Raw genomic sequence first — 25,980 nt, 5'->3', positions numbered from 1 at the left:
GCAGATGATCGTATTTTGCTCTCTAGAAGCAGTGGGCAAAGCAGTTAGGAACAGGAAACAACGAATATAGCAATAGACATGGATGAACAAGCCCTTTTGGGGCTCAACCCAAATGCTGATGCAGACTTCAGACAACGAGTATGTAATTAATTTCCTCTTCTCTCTAATAACTGGAGATGGTATTGCAGTGCAAAAAATCTAATGTTTTCATGGGCTGGATGGGGGTTTGTTGAGTTTGTTTTGTGAGCCAAATGTGTAGGATTTGTGGTGGCAAGTACAAAGCCAAGTCATGTTGCAAACATGTAAGCTGAGGGATATGTATTATCAATTCTGTTACATTTCAGTTTGATTTCATTTAACATGCATAGAATTTAATTTTCTGGACTCTGACTGTTTAAGTTTTTTCAGTTCTTTGTACTTGTTGCTCAACTCCTTACATAGATTCTCATAGAATGAAAATCAGCCATAAAAAACAATTTGCTTGAAATTAGCTTGTTGATTCTTAGATGTTGTTAACTATAATCTTAATAGGTTTAGTGTCTTTTTAATGAACTGTGTGGGTTTAATTGTAGTGAAGCTTGTGTAATTGTAAAGTAGGTTAAGAAAGTAATCATGATATGTGGGTAACATTTGCTGCATAAGAGATGATCCTATGAAAAGATATTATTATTTATATAGCTATTTATTGAGTAATTATCTCTGCTAACTGATTACCATGTTGATTTAACTGTCTACAAGATAACTTCTAGTAAAATCTTCCAGGAATGAGGATGTTAATACCGTGGTTTTGTGTTTGTAAAACAAATCCTGGACTGTTTAAAACAGTTACAGATTTGGTTTGATTTGCTAAGTAGCCTGTTAAATATGATGGTTCTGGGTATTTGTCCTTTTTAAAAGGATGGATATAGCTAATCTTTAGTGATCTGTCAATAAAATATCACTAAAATTGGAAGCTTTTAGATTTGACCTTTTGACTATGCAGTCTGCTGAGTTTTGAAATATTTCATAGCAGAAGGGGGACCTACCTTTTCCACAGTCATGTAAGATGTAACATAAGGGAAGTATCAAACCATTTCTAGTAAAATAATACATTAAGTATAAGAAAATCACTAGTACTACCTACAGGAAGTGATTTCTTATTTTAGGACTTAGTTCTGAATAATGACTTTGGTTAATGGAAGCCTTTATGAACTAATGCAAAAAAGCACCCCCTAAAAATATCCTACAGCCAAACCTCCCCTTTGAAATACGTGCATTCATAGAATTGAAATAATGTTGTTAATCTAATTTCTGCTTCAAAACTTGCTTTACTGTTCTATATTACAGGCCACACTGAGCCTTAAAGCAAGTAAGTCAAATGAACTGTTGTCAAAAGCTGTTTAGGAGTCCGGAGAAGTAATGTGATTGTTTAAAATTTCGTAGAGGTTTTCTCGATTTCTGTAGAAGATTCATATACTGACAGTTGTCCAGGTGGTTAGTGTTTGAATGTTTTTTGAGCTTGGGGTGTTGAATACAAGCAAAGTGGTGCAACAAAATAATGGATTGTTTTCAGTGAAAAATCTAAATTACCGCTTCTTTAGAATGTGTGGAATGAATTGTAACTTGGATGTGAACTTCCTCCTAAATGGAAAGGCCCTGAGCAAGCTGCTCTAGTCTAACTGTCTCTGGAGGTTCCATCTAACCTCAACACTTCCGATTCTGTAACTTCCATATTCAAGTAACAAAAATCTTTGTATTGAATATGAAGTGGAAATGGGTACCTATGGTATTAGCATTTGGAAAAAAGCCTGCTCGGTGTTAAGGTGATTAGGGAGCCACTGGAATGTATCCAAATAGTGTTGGTGTTTTGAAGAAGAGCTGTTTAAATACAAGGGGAAGTGTGAACAAGATGTATTGGTATGTGCTTTGTTCTTTTTCAAGTGAAACTTACCTTGATTTTTGCAGGCACTAGCCTACTTTGAGCAGCTCAAGATATCTCAGGATGCTTGGCAAGTCTGTGCAGAAGCATTAGCTCAGAGTATATACAGGTAACGTAACTAATAATTTCTTATTGTCATTAGTAATATGTGTGGGTCTGATTTAGCTGTGCAGCATAATAGGCAAGCTAAATTGTTGAAAGTTAATATGGTCTTTGTACTATTTTTAGTATCACAGTTGATCTGTGGCTCTGTATAATGCCTTTCAAGGAAGAGCAATGTATAAATTAAACTCCATATTAATTTAGGAGCCCAAAGACTGCTGGGTTTTGAAATTCTGGGGAAAAGAAGTGCTAAGAGATGTCCCCTGTGATAGACTATAGACTTTATATGCAGTAATCTCATAAGTAGTTCCTTGCCCCAGTTCTATGGAGTAGGCCATCCCATTTTTTGAGATGCAAAGAGTGTGTAATCACCACTATTTTTGCACATAGTTGTGTATTTACATCAAAAATACTAGGTTGTCACTGTTTTATGGAATAATTCAATTTGGAAGGAAATTGAGGGATACATATCTCCTGAATAGTAGCAGTAGTTTATAGTGAATGCTTTTTTGTAAATGATTTATCAGAACTACTGACTCCACCAGAATGTGCAGTAATTAAAACCACATAAGATTAGAAATTATAATCTTTAAAATATACATTATGATTGTTGCATGTTTTAGATAATAAGATGAAAAAGCAGTGTGGATAACAGAGCATGTGGAATGTCTATGCTTAATCTACACTTCAGTTTGTGTTTATCTTTTATTTTTTCAATTTGCACTTAGTGTAGTAGTGGGCCTCAAACATACTATTGAAGGCTGACAGATTTTTGTAAGGGCAGGATACTATAGGTATTGTAGTTTTGTTTGTTCGATACTGAAATCAAACCATAACAAACAGGTGGCTGTAGAAAAAAAGACTAGTATCAAACATAAATATTAGTTTAACAGTTGCTCATTTCTACTAGATTGACTGCTCTGCTATTTGTCATTTTTGCTTTGAAGTAACAGTAACAGCAGGTTTGGTTTTTGTCTGGTGCCAAAGGGACAATCTGATTGTAATATTTGAGGAATTTTTTTCTTCACAGAAATGTGAACCATATTGCTTCCAGTAACAGAATTTTCTTTTCTAGTGATGATCACATAAAGTTCTTCTGCTTTCAAGTTCTGGAACATCAAGTTAAGTTCAAGTGAGTAATTTTACTTGACACCATCCATATATATCCATTTAATTTTCCCTTTTTATTCTGCTTGCAAATAAAATAGTATTTGTTCCCTGGTGGTGGTTGATGAGGTGTCTGTAGTCTGGTGCAGAGAGCCTTCTTGTATTTCTTTCCCTTTTCCTTGGAGAGGTTTTGAGCAGCATGCTCTGCTCTCAGCTAGTCTAGCACATCTATGGCCCAATGCAGACCCAGTTAGCAAGGACTGCTTGAAACTGAGCTATTCCTGTCTGGAGATTCAGGCCTTACTCTGTACTCTCACTGATTTTTGCAGCTGTGCTCTGTACTGAGTCCTGGACTTCAGACAGAGCCCTATTCATTCAATAACCATGGCAGAGATGTTGAGAAAGTAGTCTTTTCACTGAGTGGTGGTTTCATAGAACCATAACTCTAGGGAAAAATACTTTTAATAATATGAATGTCATTGCACAGAACTATATTTTTTCTCACTTTGGGCTCCCTTGGTCTGGAATGGAGCATCATGGACTCTTAATATCATTGTGACTGCTTGTAAATCACTGAATGGGTCAGAAATTTAGATAGGAATAGGATGTATTTTGTGACTGATTTTTACAGTTTGATGTGAGTGCAAATGTTAAACACTTTTTTATTTCCCCAATTTTACCTCACTGTCTACTTTTCTCTGCTTATTTCATTCCTGTCACCTGCTTCCTGCAGTATGTTTTCTCCTGTTTCTTGGTGCTTATTTTCTTTAAACATTCTTGGTGGGTGTTTTTTTCTTCTCGTTAATGAATAGTTGGCTGTGACAGGAACACTGGAGTCCCATTCAGCAGTCATTCCTATTAAGGACTCTACAAGCCTATAGCTAACTCTCTTTGCAGTAGAGTAGTCTCAGCTTCACTAGCCCTAGCAGAGGTATGGCTAGTGTTTGAGGTGGGCTGGATATAATGTCACAGTTTGCCAGGACTATATGTACAACATAAAGCAGAATTACTTCCTTGGGTTTTTTGACATAAGGCTGATAGTAAATGTAGTGTAGGTCAGATCAGTGAGGGACCTCTTGTACTCAATAGTGATAGTCTTCAATGTGTAGTGGACAAGTTCAGGCATATATAGATGTCTCTTCCTTCTCCCCTTGGCCTATGCTGAAAGGTTTATTTTTATCAGGGTTGTAAGTCCTGATAGAGCAGCCTTCCTGCAGAATTTCTTCAAGCTTCTACTCCAATATAGGAGGCAGTAATGCCTCAAATGTGATCCATTACTATGGGTAAAATGTTTTTTATTATCTTTGCCTTTGAGTCAGAATTTTAACATGCAAACAGCTTTGTAGATTGCTGTTCTAGAAACTTTTCATTTATGTTAATGTGGAGCATTACATACCATATAAAAGAGTTTTTACTTTACTGAGTGTTGGTGCTTGCCGTGAAGCACACTTGTATTTTGACCTCAATATTTTTTTGTTTCAGATACTCTGAACTTACTGAAGTCCAGCAGCAGCTAATTAGAGAAACACTCATAACATGGCTACAAGCACAGGTATGTATGTTCTTCACTGCAGTCTTACATGTTAGGCTTTTAGACTAACATAGGGCATTGAGTGTGGACTAAATGTTTAATCTGTTGTTTGAGTATAAAGATGACTTCCTGAAGATATTTGGTATCTGATTGTTAAAGGTTTGTGAGAAATTTTTAAATCAAGTATTGTAAAGAAGTCCATGCCTGAACTTAGTATTAAATATATTACTCTTGCATCAGATAATGATTGTGGTTTAATCAATTATGTGTGAAATAAGGTGCATTAAAAGTTCCCCTTTAGAGAGGTATAATACAGATTCCTGATGTTCCTGAGTGTCTGGAGGAGAAGCAGGCCTGCTAATTATTTTTCTAAGACCCTACTGAGTGAACTCCTGTCTGCTTAGAGTGCTGGCAGATGTTTATCACTCCTCAGTGATAAACCATGTTAGTACCGTGGCAGAGTTTGAAATATGCTTTCTTGTGGATTAGTTACTGTAGCCAAACTTGTAGTATCAGCCCCACCCAGGAGTTTGCAGTCAGCAGAAGTATCCACTGGTTTGCCCACACCTGCCATTATATAGCTGCCATTCGACTTCTGCACTGAAGATAAACATAGTTGCCATGTAGAAAACTTAACAGTAGGAAGTGGAGTGTAATACGACTTTAAAAACAACAGATGATGATGAAGTGGATTAAATTGCTTTCTCTTTGTGGCAAACTGTTCTGTTTAGGAGTTTCTAAAAGGAAAAGGAGAGGAAGTTAGTAGTGGTGGATTTTTTTTTTATCCCCTTAGATTTAGGAACTTCCCTTTCTATTTGTAGCACTAACATCTAACACAGGCATAAGCTAGCTACAGGAGGACTGTAACTTTCACCAAACTGACAAATGACCTTTTAGTCTTTGAGTAGTTGTGGTAGTTTTGCATGGGAGGCATTTATGGAAGACACTAAATGTCTTGGTACTGAATGAAAGGCTTAGGACTGTATCACCCACAGAAAACATTTTCCCTATTGCAGGACACTTTAGCCATTTTTTCTTCAAATTCCTTGGAAATGTTGTAAGGGTTTATTTGTTGGTCTCAGCCAGAAAGAGAGGTAGTACATTAACTACTACAGAGAGATCAACAAACCTATAAGATTCTTTTCTAATTTATTGAGAATATACAATTGAAATGTCTTGTTTCTACCAGATGCTGAATCCCCAGCCTGAGAAGACTTTTATTCGCAACAAAGCAGCACAAGTCTTTGCATTGCTTTTTGTTACTGAATATCTCACAAAATGGCCCAAGTTTTTTTTTGACATTCTGTCAGTAGTTGACCTTAATCCACGAGGTGTGGATATGTACCTCAGAATCCTGATGGCTGTCGATGCTGAGCTGGTGGACCGGGATGTTGTTCATACATCAGAGGCAAGTTATTATTTTGCATTAACACTTGTTTTAAAATTTTAAATTCTCTTACTTTAATTAGAGCAGAAGGTTTTTAGATGTGCTTTTTTCCTGTGGCAGCTCTGCCTTAGACATATTAGGTGGTTTAAATTCAAAATATTATGTTTAGCTTTGTTGTTTAATGCTTTTTATGATTTCATACTTGTCAGCAGCTAATTTTTTTTTTGCTTGAAAGCTTGCAAACAAAAATTAATCAACGAAGTTTGCCAGTGTAATGCTAGACTGACTCATTTTTAAATGTTAATGTTTTCTAGTGCATGTTTTAAGGGGTCCTAACCTAAGTCCGTTTGATGATATAGAAAACTGCTCTTCTTTTTCTGCCTTTTCTTTCAGTGTTCAGGCACTGTGGATAATGAAAGGGAAAACTTAGGCTATTTTGGCTTTATTTGTTGGAAAGGAAAGAAACATTCTCTTTGCATTTCTGATTTATCTTGCTATGACACATGATGTCTGGCATCTGGATATAATCATGCTAATAATTTGACAAGATGCTAATCTGTGACAGGACTGATTTTATCCTTTTCCTGTATTGATAGGAGGCTCGTAGGAACACCTTATTAAAAGATACTATGAGGGAACAGTGCATTCCAAGTTTGGTGGAGTCGTGGTACCAAATCTTACAAAATTATCAATATAATAACTCAGAGTTGACATGCCAGTGCCTTGAAGTAGTTGGAGCTTATGTATCCTGGATAGATTTGAGCTTGATAGCCAATGAAAGGTAAGAAGGTTTTGATGGAAAGGGTTTGCAAAAATCACCTTGTCAGTATGCTGACTGTATAGAATGAAATATGTAAAAGTCCTTCAAAGATGATTTTTAAGTCATCTTTGGAGTTTGGGGAGTTTTAGGAGAGTGATTGTTTTTGCAAGCCAAGTGGATATAATAGCCAAATTAAACATTACCCTGTTTGCTGTGTTCTCTTTAAAATGCATAAAATGTTGAGCTTTGTCAGTACAATAGAAAGAGGATTGTAAAAAGAGATCATTGTAAATATGCACACAAATAATATAAAGCTTCTATACAATGTTACTTTGTATATATAAAGCTGAACTATTTTTTCTCTGAAGGTTTATAAATATGCTGCTAGGTCACATGTCTGTGGAAGTTCTCCGGGAAGAAGCCTGTGATTGTCTGTTTGAAATTGTAAATAAGGGAATGGACCCAATTGATAAAACAAAACTGGTTGAGTCTTTGTGTCAAGTATTGCAGTCTGCTGGCCTCTTCAGTATTGATCAGGTTTGTGTGTTGATTTTTAACAATAGGAATGAGTCATAGGTTTCTGACAGTTCTTAAATAATTTGATGCACAGAAAATTATAAAACAGTCCATAAGTCAGAGGGAAGTACTTGTGCTTCTCCATCAAAACTGAAGACTTCTTACAGTTTTCTCATACTTAAATTTAAGAGATTGTTATTAATGTTCATTATTAATTTGAACACACAGGGTTTCATTCTAGAAGCAGGGTATTATGTAACTCCCCTGTTCTGTTCTTCTCCTAAAGCTTGTTGTGCTTACTGTTAATTCAGCTTCTGTGTTTCCTTGTCTTGGATCTTCCCTCCTGAATGATTGTGTAATAGGTATTGTAGGCAATATAGTTGATCTAATGTCTCACCCTAAAAAATTCTGTGCATAATTAAGTAGGGCAAAGGCTTTCTTAAGGACACATATGCTGTTTTGCACATGTGCACCATCAAACATGAGGCTTGAAATGCTTATCTGTAAGCTGGAAAAGTATACCTACTAACTAAACACACATTTTCTGGCAGTTGCCTTGTTTAAGGAACAGCTGTTCACTACCTGCCGTGGAGAAAAAGCAACCAGTCCTTATGAAGCTGTAGTTCTTAGATTGCAAGGCTTTTAACTCTTACTTTTGAAACCTTTGTCAAATTTGTATTTCTACTAATATAAATCTTGCCTCAGTTTTTCTTAGGTAGACTTGTTATTTTTTCACTTCTGTATAGTTATGGCAGAGACCAAAATGTCCTGTTGAGGTGGCTGCTTTAAGGGTATTTCTTGATTTTGATCAACTCTGCAAAGCAAGCCAGAAATATTTAATATTAACTCACTCACAGGCAGTACTGAAAGGTACTTGTTATCAGTATTTCTGAAGTGAGCTGCACCTGGTAATTCTTTGAAGTTTTTCCATAGAAAGATTTTCCTCTTATACAGCCTAGAATTTATGGTAGGCATGTGCTACTGCTTTTATTTTGAACCTTATTGCTGTAAAGAGAGAAACAAACAAATCTGAAGAGATGAAGAAAGCTACTGTTGTGTAATGGAGGACAGACATTGCTTTAACTTTTTTCTCTCTTCATTCCCAGGGGGAAAAGACCCAATTGTAGGCAATTGGTAGTTTCCAGCTAGGAGACAAGTATTGGTTTAATTCTATATACTAGATATGGGTAGTACAGTCTGTAATCTTGTATTACTTAAACATAAGCTCTGTTAGTATTTTTAATCAGATGTCTTTTCTTGCAGGAAGATGATGTGGATTTTCTGGCCAGATTTTCTAAGCTGGTCAATGGGATGGGGCAAGCATTAATAGCTAGTTGGACTAAACTGATAAAAAATGGTGATATGAAGAGTGCTCAAGACACTCTACAAGCTATTGAAGCAAAAGTGGCCCTGATGTTGCAACTTTTAATTCATGAAGATGATGACATCTCTTCTAACATCATTGGCTTTTGTTACGACTACCTTCACATCCTGAAACAAGTAAATACATCTGGCTTCAATTTAACACCAATTCTTTCATTCATTTTTGTAGGAATGTCTCATACTGATTTGCAAAATAGGTTTTTTTACTAATTAGCATTCTCTTTCTTTAATGCCTGTGGTCATGATATTTTTGTAGTGTTGTTTGGAGATCTGGAGGAGTTAAATCTTGTGTTAAGGGGAAAGCCAGATCATATGGCTGTTAAAAAAGCAAGTCTTTCTCTTAGACAGTAATGAAGGAGTAAGAATACAAAAAAATAACACTTGAATTTTATTTTCCAGCTTTCTGCACTTTCAGACCAACAAAAAGCTAATGTAGAGGTAGGTTTTTTTTACTACAGATTCTATACTTTAAGGACACATCAGATCAGAATATTTCATTTCATTGCTGAAACAAATAATATTTCATTTTTATGCCTCAATGTGTATGTGACAGTAATTAAAAGTAAGGACAGTGTGTTCCATCTTTTACTAAGTAACTACAGTTGTTTCTTTAAATAGAAAGCCTATATTGAATTGTGTATGAAGATGAAAGCTATTCTAGAGCTGGGCTTCCCAAACAGCCCTTAAGCATATGCTTGGCAAGCTTGTCTGCAGGCTATACTGTTCAAAGAATATTCTTAAATCAAATTTGTTTCTTCAAGTTTTTATTTTTATTAAAACCTGCCCTTGTTCCAAAGGATTGGAAGAAGTCTAGGAAGGATTGTCATAAATATAACTCTTAATAATATAAGTTAAACTTAAGAAAGAAGCAACAATTGAGAGATAACAATTGTAATTATGAGCAGTTATATGTTAAACATTACATCAAATATACATTAGCTCAAGTCAATAATCTTAAATTTATATATAAAACATGAAGTTCATGTCCAGTTTTGGAAGTAGTAAACTTATATGGATTTTTCAGTCCTGTCTGCGCCAGTGTAGATGTACTGATTTGGATGTTGAACTGGTTAGATTGGTGTAGTTATTTCGTAAGTTCATACAGCTAACAGGTTTGATTCCTTTTCCTTTACAAAGAAAACTGAATTCTGTACCTGTTCTAACATGACAAGTTGAATTTGGATAACTGTGGTGTACAGTATCTTGATTTCCTTTTGTCTAATGTCTGTTTAATTTGGATTAGGTAACACAAAAAGAGAACTTTGATAATAACACAATCTTTTTATTTTTGTGACTGCTATTTGTTGTTACGGCTAGATCAAATAATGTTACTATTGCAGTATACTTAAGATACTAAAAGCTGGAATATGTTACTACCCTGAAATATGTTGGTTTAAGTTGCTTTCATACTGGAGATTTTCTCGTTGCAAATATTTCTTAATTTTACTGAGCACTTCTTGAGGATTTGTGTTAAATGGAGAAACAATCATAACAAACTTTTTTCTTTGATCCACCTCATAATAAGAAAGTAATAGGAAATAGTCTAAATCTTATTGTTGTTTGCCTTAAGCTTTAAATTTTGTGCTTAGCAGCAATCCTTTAAAGTTTTCCATTTTAAAGTATACACTTTCAACTTGTTCATTATTTGAACAGGAAAAAAAGGAGGCTTGTTTCTTGTGTCTCTGAAGTTCCAAAGTTTTTTCTCATCAGCAGGATCATATTTTTAGTTCTTAGAATGACAGGTCTTTCTAAACACTTTTGGCTACAAGTGTATTGTATTAATGTTTTGCAGTTATTTTAATTCTTAAATATCACTTCTTACAGAGAAGCAGACACTTCTCACACATCATGGTGACACTTGGTGTCAAGGTATCTATTTCTGCAAGACAAGCAAGAATTTCACCTCACTAACTTATGTTTAATCCATTGGTCCATTTTGGTGTTGATGAATTTCAGGTTTTGCATTTAAAATGAAAAATAGTAATCATGGTTTATTTGTCAAAAGGTTTTTTGTTTCATTTTGTTTCATTCAGACTTGAGTAGAGCTAAGGTCAAGCCTTTATAGCTGCTTTAGGATGTACCAACTGTCCCTACTAAGGTTATATTGCACTTCATTGCTCTAGTTGGTCTGACAGCTTGCTGCTGGAAGTTATGGATAAAGTGTAGAGAGATCTTCCCATTGAGTGACAAGGTGCAGAAGGGGCCCCCTTGCTTTCTAAACTCCTCTAGAGAGAAGTCTAGGTGCAGCTGGATCTAGTCTATCTCCCAGACTTAGTCAATGGTTTATGTATAAAGGATTGTGTAGGTGAAGCTTTTTGCAGCTTTGTTCTGCAGGATTAAGGATGGCAAACCAAATCTATAAATGATTGATTTTATTGATGTTGATGATAATGATTAGACTAAAAGACTCAAATCAGAAGTATTTACCACATGCAATGGATAGTAGTTACAGGTGCTACAATATAGTGCACTGTTTCTTGAAGCAATGTTGAAACAGCTGTATTAAAGATGGCAAAACAATTATTGAATAGAGATGGATGTTAACACACAACAATTACTATGAACTATTAGAGAAGTTGATGTTATAGCTAAGCTGACTTGTCCCTTTAAAATAGTATATTGGGCAGCCTGTTTAGTTTCCTCTGCCTAGTTCAGTCATCTTGATTGTTTTCCATGTGAACTGAACAGCACAAATTACAAGCAGGAAGTAAAGCTTGATAATACTGTCAGAGACTGAGAGCTCCAAAAGGTCTATGCTGTCTGTCTGGAATAGCATTTGTGTATTGTTTGGATATAATCCATCTGTTTTGATTTGGACTGTTAACTTCTGCTAAACCTCTGGAAAGAATAGTTTAAAAGGGATTGAAAATATTTGTAAACACATAACACTAGCTTCAATGTTTTCTGTACTGTAGTATTTTTCACGATTGTTTCTTATAACCTCTCTGCTTCTATGCTTATTGTTCTGTTTTTATTCTAGGCAATCATGTTGGCTGTTATGAAGAAGTTGACATATGATGAAGAATATAATTTTGAAAATGAGGTATTGTGTTGTAGTAATAAACAGACATATGCAACTTAATTATATGTAGTAAAACTTGCTCACACTTAAAATATGTATTTTTCACAGACTAAAGATTTGAAGGTAGGAAGCAAGGGTCCATAGGCTGAGGTTTTTTCCTATATAGAAAGCTTCTAGACATGTTTGCATAGGACAAAACAACATAGTAAAGGTAATATCCAAGCCAAACGAATTTACAATATTTGTGGCTGTGTTTGTACAGAGCTATTCCAAGCCAAATACAGCTGTGCTGATAACTAAACATAGCTGTTGAGGTTCAGTGCAAATTTGCATATTTCTGCATGTCACTTCTGTCTTGCAAAAATACATGAGAAATACTGTGTCATGAAACTCTCAAAAGAAGTGGTGCTTGAGCTACTGGAGATGGTCAAACCTCTGCAAAAATGAGCTAAGGGTGGGGTAAGGTCTTTGATTTCATTTTCCTTCCATGCTTAACATCTCGGTCAGCCAACAGTAATGATTGAGTATGTGGGACAGACTTTGTCCCAGGCTGTTGAGAGAGCAATAATCTTAAAAGGGTTAACTTAAGCTGTATCCAGTTCAACATAAATGTTGTCAGTCTAATTTAAAAACTAAGCTAGATGTTAAGTATGTCTTTGAGGAGTGAGTCAATTTTTAAGAATTAGGTTAATAAGGCTTTGCCAAGAGCACTTTCTTTCTTGTACTTTTGGCTGGTTTTCATTTTGGAAAGACTTTTTAGTATGTTTCTGGACAGAATGCAGTGGATCTCAACATATTATATCCAGCCATAAAAGGAGCCTGCTGTTATGCTGCAAGAGCACTGGATGAGCATTATTGAATTCTCTGAGTGTGCTATACTGGTTTTGTATGTACGTGTTTTTGCTTTAGATATATTTGTCTAAAATACTTGTGGATGAATTTAAACATGAAAATAAGGATTTCACTGATTTGAATTTTTTTTGATAGGGTGAAGATGAAGCAATGTTCGTGGAGTACAGAAAACAGTTGAAACTGTTGCTGGACAGACTTGCTCAGGTTTCACCAGAATTACTGTTGGCATCTGTCCGCAGAGTTTTTAACACTACCCTTCAGTAAGCTGGGGTTTATAACTTGATTTGTGTGAAGCCTTTTTGGGGTTTGGTTTTTATTTTCCTTTTGTAAACCATCAGTCTGTAGTGAAATGTGTGATGCAGCAAGGTGAAGTCAGTTGACAGAATGAGCTCATTACAACTTAATGATAAATACGGCTTCATATCATCTGTTACTCAGCCCCTTAGAAAGAAAAAGCTTTCTTTTTGTAACCTTAAATGGCAGCTTTTCTTTCCTAGAGATGTTCCTTGATCTTTGTCACTTACCTATGCAGCACCAGCTGTTTGGAGAGGTGTTCACTTTGCCACATCTCACAGGAGTGTCCTTGAGATGTAAATATTATGTATTACTTTTATCAGAAAAACAAGGTTGGATGGGGGGAAAAAAATCTAAGTGAAGTATTTTTGTAAAAAAAAAAGTAGATCTAATCCTGGAAGCTGCACACAAGTAAAGAAACATTACTAGTTCCCTGGCTAGGAGGACAGTTTTGTGTATACAAATAGAAATCCAGTATTGTTTGTGGCTACCTTGTACCTTAACTGAGTCTCGTCCCATGTGAAGCTGAATGGCTTGTCCTCGTGTTGTAGTAGGTGTGTTTGTATCTAAATAAGCACAATAGAAATCTGTAGCTTTCAAGCTGAAACTGGCAAAAGAGAGTTGGTGGTGATCTGATGAAAAGGGGATATTTTAGAGGATAAAGTCTCTCAAACATCTTGAATAACTGCCTGAGCCTTCCAGTGTTTTCCTTAGTTTAAATCTATTTTGATGCTGTGCATGTGAAGAAGGCTCAAAAGAAAATATTAACATGGTATGAAACAAAACTGGTTGAGTGTGATTATTTCATAAGGTACTAAAGACTAACATGGTCTTCCTATTCTTTCTCTAGGAACTGGCAGACTACACGATTTATGGAAGTAGAAGTGGCAATAAGGCTGCTGTATATGTTGGCTGAGGCTCTTCCTGTATCTCATGGTGCTCATTTCTCTGGTGATGTTACTAAAGCTACAGCTTTACAAGACATGATGAGAACGGTAAGCATGTCTTGAGAGCTGTTTAAAAGTGCAGCTAAAAACTGGAATGTTTCAGTTCAAATGGCTCGGTGTAGTGACCAGCATGTCACTTATGTTGCAGTTAGTATTTTAGCTGTATATAAAACCTAACTTGCTAATGCTTTTGTTTGTAGCTGGTGACTTCTGGTGTTAGTGCCTATCAACACACATCAGTGACCCTGGAATTTTTTGAAACAGTGGTTAGATATGAAAAATTCTTTGCTGTTGAACCTCAGCACATTCCAACTGTACTAGTAAGTTTAATTTCATTTACATTTTTAACTAGATGGAACTCGTTAAGTTCTTTAGACTTAAGAAATTTTCCTGTTCTCTGAAGGTTCCTAAGGAAGCTGGGTTTCTTAACTTGGTTGGATGATTAGATTTTCCCCCCTGCTTTATTTAGACACTCTAAGACTGAGATGCTTTATTGATTGCAGATGGCATTTTTAGATCACCGTGGTCTTCGTCATACAAGTCCCAAAGTACGGAGTCGAACAGCTTACCTCTTTTCCAGATTTGTCAAGTCTCTGAAGTGAGTAAATAAATGTATCCAAACAGCACTGAATTTACTACATACAATACTTCTGTACATCCCAGTTGTCATTGGAACAGCCTGGATTTCAGATGGACTGCAATGAAGTAAAATACCAAAGGAGCTTTGTTCCACTGTGTAGCAGTGGAAATATTTGTCACAGAACAAAGAAGTGGAATACATATGCCTGGTTTATTTTGATCAGACATTAAAGCTGATCAAAAATATAAATGCCTTTTCTACTTTTTCTCAGTAAGCAGAGCTGAGTGTGAGTGGATCTAGATACTTTCAAGAGTAACTATTCCCTCTCCCTAACTAAATTTTGAATTCTTTTGGAATTTATACTGATGAAGTTTACTCAGTGTATGTCCTTTGAACAGTCTTGTCTTTTTAGTCTTATTTCACAGGCATGCATTTCATTTAGAGACAGAAAAAGCTCAGAGATGGCTCAGATTTCAGTGCTTTTACGCTTTTATTTTTTCAATGGTTCAAAGTATTTCACTTAAATGATTCATATTTTTTAAAAATGAGGGAAAGAAAGAAATGGTTATTTCCCACTATGCCATGTATTTATTTGGCCTACCACTAGCATCATACCCATAAGCCAGATTTTTCTGCAGCAGTGCTTTGATATTTGAAGTTAGCATCTAACTTCACAGCTTACATAAAGTATCTTGAAACCTGTAAAAATGAATGTGCTTCTAAGTAGTGTTATGTACTTGTGTTTTACTTCAGTAAGCAAATGAATCCCTTCATTGAAGATGTTCTGAACAGAATACAAGACCTGATGGAACTTTCTCCTCCTGTGAGTATTTGCAGTGGGTTTTTTTAATGAGTGAGGCTTGCACTTATCAACGTGCCTGAGTACTTGCTGAATTGTAAGCTTAGCATGCAGACATTTAAGCAGAAATAATTATCCTGCTTTTTTATGTAAGATCACTTGCACACCTTACTTTTGTACCTAATTGTAATCGCCTTGCTTGTGTGTGTTTCTGGAAGTATAGGGTAGCAATGGGTGTATATATAGAAGGCTATAAACTTTGAGAAGACAGCCTTGATAGAGGACACTTAGTGAATTATGCCTGTTATCTTTCATTGTAGGAAAATGGCTACCAGGCGCTGTTAAGCAGTGATGATCAACTTTTCATTTATGAAACAGCTGGAGTGTTAATAGTTAACAGTGAATACTCTGCAGAAAGAAAACAGGTTCTGATGAGGAATTTGTTGGCTCCGCTGATGGAGAAGTTCAAAGTATTGTTAGAAAAACTGATGATGGCACAAGATGAGGACAGACAGATGGCCCTGGCTGACTGCCTCAATCATGCTGTTGGGTTTGCTAGGTAGGTACAGCAGTGACACTGTATGTTTCTGGTTTGAGTAAAAAGGAACTACAGAGGCTTTACTGGGAGGAGCGACTGAGATTTCTATTTATTGACCTAGAAATTCATCAGTGGTTGTGGAATTTCTTGTGATAGCTGAGAAAATAAGTAAAGTTCCCTTAGAAGAGTCTGCTTTAGATGTATATACAGAGAATATTGAGCAAGTTCATAATGAATCAGCATCTATTTCTTTGCTCAAAGAATTGTATGGAGGTAATCTAATCATATGTTGTTGGTAAATTGTTAGAATTTAATTCTCAGAAACTGCCAAAGTGATGCTCCTTCATATGAAAATATTCTGTTCATTACTTCCACTGGTTCATGAAATGGAGTATTGTAGTTTAGTGCCTGGGTTGGAAAGCATTTGTTCTCAGTGTTACTGCTTCTTCATTTTACTGGAATGGGAGCTTATGTAAAACTTGATGTGTGCTTTTACAGCCGGACCAGCAAGGCTTTCAGCAATAAGCAAACTGTAAAGCAGTGTGGATGCTCAGAGGTTTATCTGGACTGCTTACAGACGTTTCTGCCAGCTCTCAGTTGTCCATTACAAAAGGAAGTTCTGAGAAGTGGTGTCCGCACTTTCCTTCACCGCATGATTATTTGCCTAGAGGAGGAAGTTCTTCCCTTCATTCCTTCTGCCTCTGAACACATGCTTAAAGATTGTGAAGCAAAAGATCTTCAAGAATTCATTCCTCTTATAAACCAAATAACAGCTAAGTTTAAGGTATGATAGTGCATAAGCTTTTCAGGGTCAAAGTGTTGCTGAGAGATCTTTGTTTCTAGTTCCAGAAAAACAGTTACATGTCAGAACCCTCCCTAAAAATTAGTAAGTGTATTTTGAAGGCTGCTATTGGGAAACATTGTTTTTGATTACAGTCATATGTTGCTGGACTCACAGTGATTAAATGACTGATTTTTTTTCTTTGATTCATTTTAAATGTTTATATTGTGTTAATTTTTTTGGATTTGATATTTTAAAATACTACTTGCATCAAAAATTTTTCTTATTGACACAATTAGCTTCATGCTCTCTGCTGAAGTTTTAAGCTAATGTTGCAAATTAACTTACAAATACACAAGCTTTGAAGTGAATTCTCATCTTTTATAATGAGATTTCTAGAAGATAGAGATACAGAAATACCAAATATGTGTATAAGGAGGAATACAGACTTATATCTGGGATAACAGATAATTAAAAATAGTCTGTGAAAGATGAGGAAGTTAAAAGAAAAAAGTCACAGGAGCAAGGTGGGACAAATACGTGTTCAGGTGTAACGTTTTAAGTTTGTATGATACAGTACTATTCTTATTGTAACATGGTAAAATAAAGATCCTAGCTTCTACAGTCTCACTTTGAATACTTTAAAGGCATAGTAAAGAAAAGATAAAAGATAAAATCTTGCTTAAGCATTAACAAATTAACATATGAGTTGCTTCTTTGTGGAATTCTGATGTGACTGAATAGCACATGCCTTCAGTTTTTCAACTCATAATTAATTTAGTGCCCTTACACTTATTTTGCACTAAAAGTGTTGTGACAAGTTTATTCTGTAATGTCAGTAGGAAAAATTTAGTAACCCTTAAAGAAAAGTTCTATAAAAGCTGGCCTGTTGCCAGTTTTAACATCTTAGAGATGGTATTTCAGGATATTTGAAATTGTCCGTCTGAACAGAAGAATGAAAAATCCTGAAAAACCTTTTCCTACACAAAATGAGGTTAGACAGAACTAGTTATTTTTGTGCAAAAGGCTTAAAATGGATGGTGTGTAAGTCAAGGTGCAGTAATGTTCATGGTGACCCTGATGCAACTTGCTGTGTTGTAAGTAATTATATGAAATTACTAACATTAAAAGTGGATCCAAGCTGAGAACAAGACTTTAAGTTTTAACTTCTTAATGTTCAATTTCTCTTTTTGAGCTGACACCCTCTTCTGATCTTCACAGACACAGGTTTCACCTTTTCTGCAACAGATGTTTATGCCACTACTTCATGCTATTTTTGAGGTGTTGCTCCTTCCAGCAGAAGAAAATGACCAGTCTGCTGCTTTAGAAAAACAAATGTTACGGAGGAGTTACTTTGCTTTTCTGCAGACAGTAACTGGCAGTGGAATGAGTGAAGTCATAGCTAATCAAGGTAAGGAATCCAGTTTCTCAAAGGACAGTACTATGGTTATTCTCACCTACGTTTTATTTAAGAAAATTATTAGCCCAGTTTCTGGCAAGTACTATTAACTATCTTACAATAGAATGGATTACTGGAAGTACTGTGTTCAGCTTGCCTGATTCAAATTACCTGTTCTACAGGAATTTGGGGTTGTGAAATCAAGCTATAATAGGCATATTCTTCCTATTGTACTTTTCAGCTTAATGTGATCACTGTGCCTGTTAAGACAAGAACAGTGTATCCAGTCTTCCTGTATCATTGGACTTGTCTGGTGAATTGGAGATCGTACACTACATACCAATATATAGCAGTGTTCAGACTGCTGGGCAAGACCACTCACAGCTGCCACTATTCATTCTGTCTATTTTTGGAAGGACACATCAGTAAATCCTGTAAACTTTTATTACTGTTGCGTGATCTTCTTACCTGTGGTAGAAGGCATCATGTGGTTTAGTATATATGTAGTTACCAGGTTTTCCCCACATTTACTGGCCAGATGCAAATTAGTTATTTTTCATGATGGGAGTTTGCAGTCAAACATCTAGTTGCTTGATACTTTAAGTGATTATTTCTATTTAAATTCCATCAAAATGGATAGGGACTTCAGAAAGTTTAAAGTGACTTATCCAGTATTCCTTATCAGAATACCTTTCCCCTGTCCTAAAATGGTGGTAATACTGCTGGGACAGGAAAAAGTAGGGAGAGCTTTCTTGAAAGAGGCACTTGGTAGTTGCAATGGGCCAAGAAATTTTTAAAGAGATCAAACAAATAAGCACAGATGCAGCACAGAAATTTTAAATGCTTGAAAAATATCATGTTATATGCTGCAAGATAAGCTAACTTACTTCAGTGTTGCTGAGTTTTAATTAACACTTCCAAGTTAGGTAGAGAAGACAAAATTTTTAATTGTAAACAGGTCAAACTGCAGCCCTCACCTTAGTGTGTGTTAAAGGCCAGAAGAGCAATTTAAATCTCCAAACTTAAAAAAAAATTAACCTAAATAAGAGTTGTCTTGCATCGTAGGGGAAACTTCCCAAAAATATTTGAGATTTGTGCAAAAAAGAGCTATTTTGAAGTTGAAGCATATCTTCCAGGTCAGTATGTATACAAAATAGTGTATGAGTACCAAAACATTTTGTGCTACAGTTTGAAGTGACAAGTTCATTTTCATGTGTTTAAGGTGCAGAGAATGTGGAACGTGTGTTGTTCACTGTCATTCAAGGAGCGGTGGATTACCCAGATCCTATTGCACAGAAGACTTGTTTTATTATTCTTTCTAAGCTGGTGGAGCTCTGGGGTAAGAATGTCTTTCCAGAATTCCTTTCCATCTGCTACTACCCATGAAGAAGTAACAGAACTGGAAATATTTTTTTCTTTTTAGGAGGTAAAGATGGACCAGTAGGTTTTGCAGACTTTGTCTACAAGCACATTGTTCCTGCATGTTTCTTAGCACCTTTGAAGCAAACGTTTGACTTAGCAGATGCCCAGACAGTACTGGTGTGTATTATGGATGGTTTTTTTGCATTCATTCCTGTGAGGCAGACTGAAGCTAACAAACCTACAATAGCCATGGGGTATTAAAGATTGTCATCTCAGAAATAAAATTCCTTAGATTTTGCTGGATTTTTTTACATTTAGGTATCTGTATGATTAATTATTGAATATTGTGATGGTGTATCCTGTAGTTTACCTAGGCTCAAAATCAATTGGTGATCTAAGTATTTAACATTGACCTGCATTACCTATTAACTAATGTTCAGTGAAAGCAAATACACAGAGTGGGCTGTTCTCTAGTTCATTTTGGATTCAGCTGTGCAGAAGCTTTTCTGATTTTCTGATGAGTGGAACAAAACCTGGAAGGTCAAGACTTGGCATTGTGTGAGGGGCAAATGAAGGGATAATGGCATGAACTAGCCCTTGTTTTGGGTCTCATTAAGTTCTTCAGCTTTGAATAGTGAACCAGTAGTCCAACGCAACAGTCTAATGCTCGCTGTATTACATTTCAGGCTTTATCAGAATGTGCAGTGACATTAAAAACAATTCATCTCAAAAGGGTAAGCTTCATCGTACTTCATAAGGAATAACTGCCACAGGTTTCTTTCTAGTGGTTTTACGAATTTCCAAAAGTTAGATACTTACTAGGATGAATTCTTACTGTACTGTTATATAAAATAACAGGGTGATCATAATGCTGTGCATGGATACAGGATCCAGTAGTTGTACCCCTTGATAAATTAATGCAAAATACTGACTCTTAATTAAGGAGGAAAATCTACTCACTTTGTTGCTGTTCTAGTTCCAGGGTAACTTATGTGAATTAGTAAAGTTGATTCACTTTCCCTTGGTAGATCTGTTGGATTATGTTTCTATTCTGCCAGTTTGTGCAGTAATTTCTCCTGTACTGAAACTTATCTGATAAATATGGGTAAAGAAAACAAAAGCTGAAGTGTTAATCAAAATGTTTGTTTCACTCAAAGGTTTGGACATTCCATTTTATTATTGCTTAGTTCACTGCAGATTACATGGTCAATGTTACAAGAGAAGTACTGTGCTCATCTTCTTTTGGCTACTGTATTTTGCAATGGGAGTAGTATGGTAAAGCAGTAGGCAGATGCTAATACCCAATTATTTTATTTCTTCCAAATGTCAGATAGATAATTATGGAGGCAACTCTAATTTCACTGTCTCTTACAGTTGACATGTCACGAACTGTTTGGCTCTATTGTAATTCTTACTTCAGTGCAATTTTTAGTGCATTTTTCTTCTGTGTAACAAAAGATATGAAATTGCAGTAGAACTTTGAATGCCAAGATTGAGAAATTTTTATTTGGTAGCAGCTGAGAATTAATTAAACATTTGAAAAGCATTCATTTTCTGTGAAATGGTGATGTAGAGCACCATACAGTATAGGGCTATGATTTTTCCATCTGTAAAAAAAAATGCATGAAGAAAATGTGTACTGCTTTTCTTTAGGGTCCTGAGTGCATTCAGTATCTTCAGCAAGAGTATTTGCCTTCTTTGCAAGTATCTCCTGAGATAATCCAGGTAGGAGTTCCTAAAAGAACATTTGGAAAACTCTTTAACAATCGTAAACGTTAAATGGGGAGAAATGGATATTTACAAAATTAACCTCCTTTCACCTCACAGTAAAATTTACTCAGTTATTGCATATGAGAATAGGATTAATTTATCACAAGGAGTAAAGATACTGCAAGGGTATCTTGCAAAAAAAAAAAAAAATTCCAGTGCATGTAACTGTCTAAACAATCTTCCTACTTTAATTCAAATTTTAACTTGTAGATATCCTTGTAGATAGTCCTATTTCTGTCTCCTCAGAAAAAAAGTGAACAGATATCCTGTATTGGGAAAAAAAAACCCCACCAAACAAATAGTTTTTCACCCTAGAATGCATTTGGACTATCATAGCCTTGTACAAATTTTTATCCATAACATGCTTTTCTTCAGTTGTACATTAGGGAAAATACAAATGAATACCAATGGCTTTACATATAAATGTATCTCAGATTGCTTTGTTGCTTCACTTAGTTACTTCTTAGTTATTGCCTTTAGTTATTTCTTTATTTTTTCTTACAGGAATTCTGTCAAGCACTTCAGCAGCCTGATGCTAAAGTTTTTAAAAATTACTTAAAGGTATAAAGATTTTTTCTTTCAATAGCTTTTAGTTCCATTTGAACTTTACCATACCATTCAGTCATAGTAGTGACTTGAAGTAAAACCAAAATACTGAATTATTTAGTAGTTTTCAGTAGATTCCTATTGGGAATCTCAAAGGAGCAAAGCAGTTAATTGGAAAGACAGAACAAACAAAAACAAACCTGCATCTATAAAGTTGTCACTCATTCTTAGCACCTTGCCATCTCAGTAGTTTGATATTCTTGTGGCTTTTGTTTAATAGCTGAAAAAGCAATAATGTGATGCTATAATTGTAGAGAGTGTTAGAACAGATTATTTTTGAGGGTGTGGGCATAAACAAATAGCACAAGTCAAACCCTTAAACTTAGTGTGTTAACCAGTATGTTAAACACAAAAATCAGCTCTGTCAAACAAATTCTCTTATGCCTCAAGCATCCCATGTCTTACATTTCCTTTGTTTTAATTTTTTAAAAATAATTTTTTGCAGGTTTTTTTCCAGCGAGCCAAGCCCTAAGGAAAGTACTGGAATCTCATGTACCTGTTTCCATAATGCAGAACTCTGGTTGTTAATTTATAAAAATGCTAACTCTTGTGCCATTCAAACTGGTCTTGTTTTAAGAAATGTTGCTTTGTGCTCACATCAGTACGTACTTTAACCTTCTGCAAAAAAGAAATGCAAATTCCCCACCTGTGTCTCAGACACGAAGGTATGTGACAACATGAAAAATTATCTGTATACACAAACTTCTATTATGTATAGGATGAGTTAAGCTTACACAGTAACACATACAGCAAGGAAATTACACTTATTTTTTAAATTAAATGAATTAAATGTAAAAATACCTTCAGAACATAGCAATGGTTATTAAAATGTGTACATTTTTGATACGGAGTAAAATGTTTTAATAAGACATAAAATTCATTTGTTCATGTATGGTGACATGAAAATAAAACAATCAAAGTCCTTCTTGTAGATAGTCATTTTATTGAAGTTGTCTTAATGATAAAATATATATATACCTCCTATAAAGCAGATTGGTGTAATAAATGATTTCACTTAAAAGTAGTATCTGGTTCTATCTTTTTTTATAAAAACAATAAAATTTGATGCAGTGAAATGTCTAAGTCTCTCTGAATCATTTTAGCTGAATCTTTAGAAGCTACAGCATTCTTGAATCTTCTGGCTGTTACATCTGAGTGGAACCTGGCAATTTTTCTGGTGCTTAAGTAATAAATTATATTGCTCCCTTGCATGTGGAAGATGCTGACAGAAAGAATTGCATTCACTGCAATATTTCAGTAGCATCAATGGTCTATACAGTAACTTTTAGTAAAATGCTGCTACTTTTATTTTTTTAATTCTCTAGCATGACAGGTTTTTATATCTATCTCATAGGGGCAGGGGAAAGTTTGAATCTTGCCATGCATGGGATTTATAATACTTTCCTCATGAACTAATGTCCATAATAAAAAGCTGACTTACCTCTAGTGTAATCAGATGAGCATTTTTCCTGTGGTGCTGTGTTCTTTAATTGGTAAGTAAATGGGAAGCAGCATCCAGGATCAGAGTGTGGTGATGTTTTGAGCGTACTGATATTTTGAGCATTTTCATTTTTCACTGAGGGAAGAAAGTACTGTTACTACCTTCAATGGGACAGTATTACTTTTGTAAGATTTTGTTCCTGATTTATATGTGTTTAATCAAAAGTTTCTAGTTATTTATTTGTTGTATCACAGAATGAGTGCTTATTGTGCTTTTCATATTTCCTAGTTTCACAGTATGGTTTCCCTCCCGTTGCTGCCATACCAATGCTCCATTTCATTTTCTCCCATAACTCTAGAAGCCTTCCCTCTGTGGCTTGGTGCTTTCCAGGTGTTGCAGTTCTCCTGCACCCCCCCAGCACAAAGACTGCACCCCTGACACTACAGTTATGGCTGAGGATTTGCTGTCAGTCTTCTGTGTCTGTCTTGGCCTCCTCCCCCACCGTTATGGAAGCTTTACCACACCGAGGGGAGAGCTTTCAGTAGGCAGATTATGAAGTGAACAACAAAGCTTTTTGGGTTTGAGTCACTATTAGTTTTTAGATGTGAATTAGGGTTTTGCCTTCTCAAGTAGGGGCAGTACTGCTAAGAGGATGATTTAGCTGTTATCAAATTAGACCCTCATGAGGAAAGTCTTTAAACTAGCCTCTGCCAAAAGAGACTCTTCATTCCTCAACCCCACCATCCTTCACCACTCCTGTAGGTCCCTTTGTGCCAAATCTGGAGCTCATCTGTGCCCATAATAGGCTATCTAGGAAGCTGAAGCAGCAGAAACACTTCCCCCTCACAGTGTGTTGCCTGCTCTGGTGGTGGCAGGTGAGAACAAGAAAGCAGAGTGTGCCAAGTGTAAGATAGAGCTGTGTGTGGCACCCATTATGTGGGTGTGCCTCTATCATAAACTTGAACCCTGCCCTCCCATCCATCACTAAATCAGTATCCTGTAGGATGAATAGTCTAGATCTTCAGAGAATGTAAGTTGGTTCAGCTTGAAGAATTAAAAAAGAATTGTTTACTTTTGTATGCTTTGACTGTTCAATCAGCATACTGTACTGTTGGGGCTTATGCAATATGAGCTGTAAAGCAGCACCTGTGGGGTAGTTTCTGTATCTTTAGCCTAACATGTAATTACTGATTCTGGCTACAAGCGGGTTTTGGGTTTGTTTGTTGTTTTTTTTTTATAATTTCCTTCAGTGGTGTAGATGGCAGGTCTGCAGCTGCTGTATTACAGTTGGATTTGTGGTGGGTATGTAGTGCCTAGTAACATTCTTTGCAAAGAATCAAGGTTTAGAAAGCCAATTGCTTGGTTTCTACATCTTTACTTTGAAGAAGTGGATACCTGCTGTGCATGGTTTTTTTAACATCTGGACCAAGAAGTTCACTACTTGCCCCCAAGGAGAAATCTAGTGATGCACCTCGTAATCAAGAGTGTGGACTAGATTCTTCAGGCAGTGTTTAGATACTGCCAGTGTTTAGATACTGAACATAATAAGAAAACTACTCAAGCACATGGTGACTCTCAGGGATGGTCTTGTGCAGAGCTAGAAGTTGCAACTCAAGAATCCTTGGTAAGTCCCTTCCAACTCAGCATATTTTATGACTCTGTGTTATTTCTTGTGGGGTAGAAGGGGAAGAAGGTAAGAGAGCATGCCATGGAGAAATTGGGTTGACAATCACAATTTATCCTTTTTCAGACAAACATTAGTGATCTCATTTAAAGGCTGCACCAAACAACCACCTGCAGCATTCCTGTATGACTTAACATTGTTGTGGTCAAAATGACTCTATATCTAGACTGAAGGTGTTTAAAGTCATCATTGTGGTAACTCCTCTAGCGTATAAGGCAAATTTCCTCTTGTAAAGAGTGTCTAAATGAGAAACACAACTGCAAGTCATAATTAAAGATGAGGCACCTTTTCTAGAGCAATGGTACCTTTTATTTACAGGCCAGTGTAATGGCTAAAGACTGATAAGCTTTCAGGCCTGTGCAGCTACAGACTGCCAAATTTGTGACTATGAATGAGAATCCAAATATGAGAGAGGTGAGGAATACCGAAAGTTTTACTTTCGTTAAAAACAAATGGAAGTAAGCAAAGTAAAAAAATTCTAGAATGAAACTGCAGTGGCAGTTTCTTTTTTTGTGTCTGTTTTCTCCTGTTCTTAAATTGGACAAAATGTTTTGAAAGATGCAAGGACAGAATGCAAATGTAGTAGGGAACTATCCCCTCTACAATATAGCATTATAAAGCAAAGTTCAGATGCCAACAAGTGGGGAACATAAATTAGGCATTTATATTAAGGCCATAAATGCATCAAAGTCAATGTATCAAAAAAACCTTAGTGCCTTGTAACCGATTTATCAGTTTCACTAGGGAGAGCTTCAGAAAAACTTTAGTGCCCTGTAACAAGTGAAGCAGAGAAAGTCTGAACTTTTGATAAAACTTATGAAAGGTAAGATAGTAACAACAAAGAAAGCCTGGGAGCGAGAGGCTGATGTCAGTTCCTCAAGAGAACAGGCTTCCAAGATTTCAGAAGATGGCAGCTCCAAACAGGAAATACAGAGCATCAAAAGAGGGATCGTCTTGGAAGGAAAAAAAAAATCTTTCCACTATTTTCCCACCATAATTATGATCAGATTACATTATGCATAAATTATAACGCTATCAATATTTCATTATATAGATAATTTACTGGAACAGCAACATTACCGGACAGACAAAAAACACATAGCAAGGGATAAATCAGCCGAGAACTTTGGTTTAAAACATATCAGTAACAACTGAGCGGGAATGTGAGAACTGCCACAATTTCCTGAGGTTTTAACGAGGT

General features: G+C 35.9%; 1 protein-coding gene across 2 annotated transcripts; it reads left to right on the top strand.

Annotated features, from left to right (window-relative positions):
• Positions 1-22,730, top strand: XPOT (exportin for tRNA). Of its 2 annotated transcripts, XM_031055575.1 has the most exons (24): positions 1-138; positions 1,945-2,027; positions 3,096-3,152; positions 4,610-4,679; positions 5,848-6,066; positions 6,642-6,826; positions 7,174-7,342; positions 8,585-8,821; positions 9,104-9,142; positions 11,685-11,747; positions 12,714-12,838; positions 13,723-13,867; positions 14,020-14,139; positions 14,323-14,417; positions 15,153-15,222; positions 15,519-15,757; positions 16,235-16,520; positions 17,739-17,928; positions 19,139-19,255; positions 19,340-19,455; positions 19,965-20,012; positions 20,932-21,003; positions 21,553-21,609; positions 22,100-22,730. In XM_031055575.1, exons 1-24 carry the CDS (start codon positions 79-81, stop codon positions 22,124-22,126), a joined length of 2,889 nt encoding a protein of 962 aa, XP_030911435.1. In that variant the 5' UTR covers positions 1-78; the 3' UTR covers positions 22,127-22,730. The 2 variants fall into 2 exon arrangements, with proteins under 2 accessions (XP_030911435.1, XP_030911436.1); XM_031055576.1 differs by lacking the exons at positions 3,096-3,152; positions 4,610-4,679 and having other exon boundaries at positions 115-138; positions 1,945-1,981; positions 22,100-22,276.
• Positions 22,731-25,980: the final 3,250 nt, after the last annotated feature.

The sequence above is a fragment of the Geospiza fortis genome, unplaced genomic scaffold (genome assembly GCF_000277835.1).
Source record: "Geospiza fortis unplaced genomic scaffold, GeoFor_1.0 scaffold166, whole genome shotgun sequence".
Taxonomy (NCBI): Eukaryota; Metazoa; Chordata; class Aves; order Passeriformes; family Thraupidae; genus Geospiza; species Geospiza fortis.
The sequence above is the reverse complement of the archived record's forward strand: the minus strand, read 5'-3'. Positions and strand labels throughout refer to the sequence as shown.